Source organism: Crocuta crocuta, unplaced genomic scaffold, assembly GCF_008692635.1.
Source record: "Crocuta crocuta isolate KB4526 unplaced genomic scaffold, BGI_CrCroc_1.0 scaffold167, whole genome shotgun sequence".
In the NCBI taxonomy this organism is placed as follows: domain Eukaryota; kingdom Metazoa; phylum Chordata; class Mammalia; order Carnivora; family Hyaenidae; genus Crocuta; species Crocuta crocuta.
The window spans coordinates 5,796,399-5,801,912 of NW_027532406.1; the positions used below are offsets into that span (position 1 = coordinate 5,796,399).

General features: G+C 48.0%; 1 protein-coding gene across 1 annotated transcript in view; it reads right to left on the reverse strand.

The window, feature by feature from the left end:
- The window catches only part of MACROH2A2 (macroH2A.2 histone), a 34,674-nt gene extending 34,073 nt beyond the window's left edge, over positions 1-601 (reverse strand). Inside the window, exon 1 of the mRNA XM_077778599.1 lies at positions 374-601. Coding sequence (XP_077634725.1) covers positions 374-545 — 172 coding nt within the window. The 5' untranslated portion in view covers positions 546-601. The remainder of the gene's footprint in view (positions 1-373) is intronic.
- Positions 602-5,514: the final 4,913 nt, after the last annotated feature.

Sequence of the window (5,514 nt, forward strand, 5' to 3'; positions counted from 1 at the left end):
GATAGTTCCCCCCCCCCATCCTGCCCCTAATCCTCCCTGTAGTTTCTCTTCTGCGGGAACCTGGAATTTTTTTACCTCCTGGGTTTGCCTAAAGCAAGACACACCGTTTTGAGGGCTGGTCTAGAAAAGCCACTTCATTGTGGGTCTCTTCCTTCCACGCTGATCATCTGCCGTCACGCCCTCTTCCCTCCCCTAAAGCCTGCAAAAGGCATCTTGGCCAAGCAGGCAGGCTGCAGCCCTGTCACCCCCCCCCCCACCCCCCGTGCCCTTGAGCCATCCGCAGACGGAAGCGATCCTCCTTGTCCCTGGGCAGCAGGGGCAGAGGGGAGGGTGTGGATCTGGGAGGGGTGACCTGCCCGCGTGTTCACATTACCTGCCAGGTACTCGATGACGGCCGCCATGTAGACGGGAGCGCCCACGCTGATCCGGTACTTGAACGTCCCTTTCTTCAGGTAACGCATCAGCCTCCCCACGGGGAAGATGACACCGGCCCTGGCTGAACGGGACAGCTTGGACATTTTCTTCTTCCCGCTCCGGCCCGACATCTTGCCTCAGTTTCCCTCTCAGCTTGCTGACGCGGTCGCCTCCCGGCACTAACACGATGCTGCAAAGGAGAAGAAGCAGGGTGAGGGAGGGTGGTTGGCAAACACCTTGGGGACAGTGATGTGGCACTAGGGCACCAGGTGACACATCAGGTAGCCCCGGGGAGGCAGCTGAGACCTGGCTGCCACCACAGGCCACGAGCTGGGCACAGCTCGGCTGCCCTCCCCAAACACCTCCCCACTATCAGGCCAGCCCAGCCTTAACAGGAGAGGCCAAAGAAACCCACTAGAGAAAGGGGGCATGCTGCTGTAGACTGCAGGACAATGGCCCCAAAGATGTCCACCCCTTCAACCCCAGGACCCTTGCATATATCACCCTATATGGCAAAAGAGACTTTGAAGATATAATTAAGTCGAGGATCCTGCCATGGAGAGATTATCCTGGAGTATTTGGGTGGGTCCGATATATTGCCAGGGTTCTTCTAAGGGGGGCAGTGAGAGGTGTAGCGAGAGCAGCAATGGATTACCCCCTCAGAGCCTCCAGGAGGCAGCCCTACCGACACCTCCCTGTTAGCTCAGAGAACGTGATTTTCCCCTTCCGACCTCCAGAACTGTCAGAGAATCAATTTGTATTGCTTCAGCCCCTAAACTGGGGCTAATTTGTGGGAGCAGCTGCGAGAGAACGAATATGGTTCCTATATGCCCTGATGTGCTTCTGCCTATTTGCATACCTGGGATGAGTTAATACGGCAATGCCTATAACGGCTTTGACCGACAACTCAGAGCTGATGTGCATGTCTCTGATGGAAATGTTTTTCCAAATTCTCCAATAATATAGCATTCTTTTTTAATGTTCATTTATTTTTGAGAGAGAGAGAAACCGAGTGCGAACCAAGGGACGGGCAGAGAGAGAGAGGGAGACACAGACTCCGAAGCAGGCTCCAGGCTCTGAGCTGTCAGCACAGAGCCTACGAAGGGCCTGAACCCACGAACTGCGAGACCATGACCCGAGCGGAAGTCGGATGCTTAACTGACTAAGCCACCCAGGGGCCCCGATAATATAACATTCTTAAAGACAGAAGTATGTCAAAAGGCACAGTTTAGTAAATGTGCTAATGCAGAGTAACCAAACCTAGCAAATTAAAAAGTTATTGTGCAGCCCAAGCTTCTGCCTCTTGAAATGAGGAGTCCAGGCTGATTTGGGGGAGAAACTCCAGGAATCAGCCAGAAGAAGGGACTTCAGTACAAGGCACCGAGAGATGTGTCTCAAATTCACGGTCATTTCAGGAAGCGATCTTTCGTGTGAAGCTAAGATAATGATATACTTCTCCAAAGCAAATTCAGAGAATTGTAATAGAGCTTAACCTGTTGGTTGAGGGAGTATTGTGACCAAAAAATGGGAAAAAATCCAGGATAAAGTAAAAGCAAATTACTAAGGATAAACAAGAACAACCAAAAAAAAAAAAGAGGGAAGGACACAGAAAATCTCTTGGAAATGTACTAATGAATCAAAGCTCCCTGCTCCAAGGACGATATTCTCTGTGGCCATTTTGTTGGGGAAGGCAAAAAGAATGTCAAAAATAAATCGGGATTAGATCTATCTGTTGAGGCAGCTGTCTCAAATGCGGGCTAGGTCTGTCTGCCAACAGCCACGGTGACAATGAAAAGGCCTAAGAGAGTGGGTGAAAATATAATGGATCCAGCGCTAAATGGATGCACGGCTGATAGGAATGATATGAAGCTGGGGTTTATTTACTCTGGATGGAAGAATGAGCGGCGTTCAGTTTTCCAGAGTAGCTGATTACTCTGTTATGACTGAGGAGTTTTATATAAACACGACAGACCCAGCAACCAACCCCCATCTCGACATCCTCCTCTCCCCGAGGTGAATGATGTGAACTTGAGGCATTTTATTACATACTTCACATGCATTATTTTTTACATGCTCATATGTACTCAGTACACTCCTATTTTATGAGTTGTTTTGCCACCAAGAGATGTAGGTATTCATCAAAGTTAAGCACAAGCAAAGAGAAAGAAGTAGCCTTAGCATATTATCTCTTTCATAGGAAGGCACCGGGATCAGACAGTATCGCTGTTTTTAGAACGTCACATTGTGCTTCTACTGTCCTAGGCGGCTAACCGTCATGAATCCACTCAGGTGTCATCTCTTGGAGGAAGCAAGCAACTGCAATACTAGGGTTATAACCATCAGTGTACGTTAAGGAAACTGAGGCCAGGGACCCATAAATGTCTGGAGTATCTGCTGTTGGTTATCGCTGTCCCAGAGCTCAGGGGACTCCTAAAGGATTGTCCCGTCCTCGGAGAGAGCTCCAGGGCAAGTTTGCCAGCCGGTGGTGGTATTCAAAACAGACGTGGCTCCTGGTAGAGTGGGAAGCCTCCAGGATTGGGTGCAAGATGCCCCCGATGAGGTCCCACTACTACATAACCAGCTACGTGAGTCTGCGTGTCACTGGTGTGGGCCTATCTGCAAAACAGGAAGGTGACTAAGTGATCCTGAAGGTCATTCTGATGTTCGAGAAAGGCACTTTCGCACGGTTCTGGAAAAGAAGCTTTAGTCCCTTTAGGAAAAGAATTCTGAAGAGTCGAGAGCCCGTACAGGTTCATAAAGATGTATTGGTATTGATGAGTCCACGAAACCAATTATGTGCTTTTTGCAGTTACTAGTAAGTTGGGGGAGAAGGAGGATTAGTAAGTCTGGTTGCCAAGGAAACCACCCGAAAAGTCCATCACGGGCTGGACTTGCCCTGTGGATACCATGCACACTAGATGGTCACCATCTCTCATAGCCGCAGTGAGAGGGACGCACAGAGCCCAGATACCACAAGGGCAGGACCCGCTCATCCCTCAGCCCCACCATATTTTTCTCAAGCAAAAGTAGCCAGAGAATGACTAAGTGTGCAGGAAAGAGCCACTTAGGGACTCCCCCAGTGTCAGCTGAGTGGAGTCACAAGTTCTCCTAAAAACTGGGAGTCAGCAGCATAGAAGGAAAACAGGTGACTTTAGGGCTCGGCGTCCTCCGACCACTCCAGCGAAGACCCACTTTGACAGAGCACCTCTGCCCCCAGCCTGTGCTGGACTCTGCCTGGAGCCCTGAGACATTCCAACCCCCGGGCTCCTTCGTTCCCAGGCCACCCTTTCCCCTGACTCCATCCGGTCTTGGGAAGTTAGGAGTTAACAACTCGAACGGGTTTTTATCTACCTCGTGTGAATCTCTCCATCTCTGTGTAGGGCCGCTTGTTTAAAGAGAAAAGAACTATCAGAATGTGAAATTTGTTTCCATCAGACTAATACTTAAATGTTTACATTTACTCACCTTCTGCTCTAAAACAATGTTTTCTCTAATTAGGCAAAGCTAAGGACTACAGTACATTATGTTTGTTTACAAGTTTGAAACAGAATATGACTGGATGAAGCTTTTCCAGTGGTTACAGGCACCGTGTGGGCGCCCCCTGGAGGATGCGCGCAGCCCAGCTCAGCTGGCCCCACCCTCCAGGCCAATCCTGGGGTATCCTGGGGGTACTGAAGAGGAACTGGGAACCAGACAAGATATAATCTACATCTGCAATACATCTGCCCGTTCATATCGGAGAAACCAGGAACAACCAAGTAATAAAAGTCTCATAGTTATTTGCAAAGTAAATGGGAGCATTTTCAGCACTTTAACAGTCGGGGGGGCACAGGGAAGGCGGAGGGGAGAATGCATTAGCGTCTGCTCATTCCTCTTTCCCTCCAAAGCATAGAGGTCAGAAGAACAAAACTGGTTTTGTAGGGCGCCTGGGTGACTCAGTCGGTTAAATGTCCAACTCTTGATTTCGGCTCAGGTCATGATCTCATGGTGTGTGGGTTTGAGCCCCAGGTTGGGCTCTGAGCTGACTGTGGAGCCTGCTAGATATTCTCTGTCTCCCCTTCTTCCTGCCCTCCCCCCTCAAAAATAAACATTAAAAAAAACCCCACAAACACTGGTTTTGTGTGTGCTGTGAAGAGGGCACATTCGGACTCTTTTGTTTTAGGATTTATCTCTACGACGGGGTTTTAAGCCCAGAAGGACACTGATGAGCTACATTTTACAGATCTCACCAGGGTAAACATTACATTGCAGGCAGCACTGACTCAGATGCAGGCAATAAACTCACCCCAACCTATTCAAATAACTACTGTATATCAGTGACTTTATGCTCTTTTTTTCTTTACATTTTACTATCTCTAGACATCAGTAGGCATCTTCCAGTCTACGACATCATCGACTCGACGAAAGACAGTATTTATGAAGCATTTATTACTGAATAAGAAACTATGTTGATGTTGTGGGATATATATGGCCCTTGTCCTCAGATATTCTTCAGTGAAGTTGCAAGACAGATCATGACAAAATTTCACAGACACGAGGGACATGGTTCCCAGACTGCACCCAGGTCCCCTGGGATAAGCTAGCACATGTTGACGCTTTGAAGAGGAATAAAGCAATACTCAATCTCTGTTGGACCTTACAACTGCCAGCTCAAAGTGTTCCCATCATTGGTTCGAGGTAGATTGCACTATCTTCTTCTTTTTCTTTTTTTATGATGCTATATCTTACAAAGCTGAGTTTTTGGTTGCTGCTGTGATGAAAGCAAGTGCCAGGGAAAGATCAGTGTGGAACAGAAAATGAGAGCGGCAGTGTCTGCCCTGATTCTGAGGTTTGAGAAGTTGTGCCGTGCCCAACAGGTGCATACATCCTATTTGTAATTCATTGTGGCTATTTAAGGATGGGATACAAATTTCCTTTTCTCTTCTTAGTCACTGTTAATATTTTTTTTCAAATAGCTCCTAGTTGGTAGGACATAAATACTTACTAAGTTGTTAGGACCTAACCACTTAATAAATGGAACTGGTGGGCATTTCTTCTGGCCTAGGCGCCCTGAGAAAAAAAGGCTGAGACACTAAATTCTCTGTGAACAGAGAAAGTTTG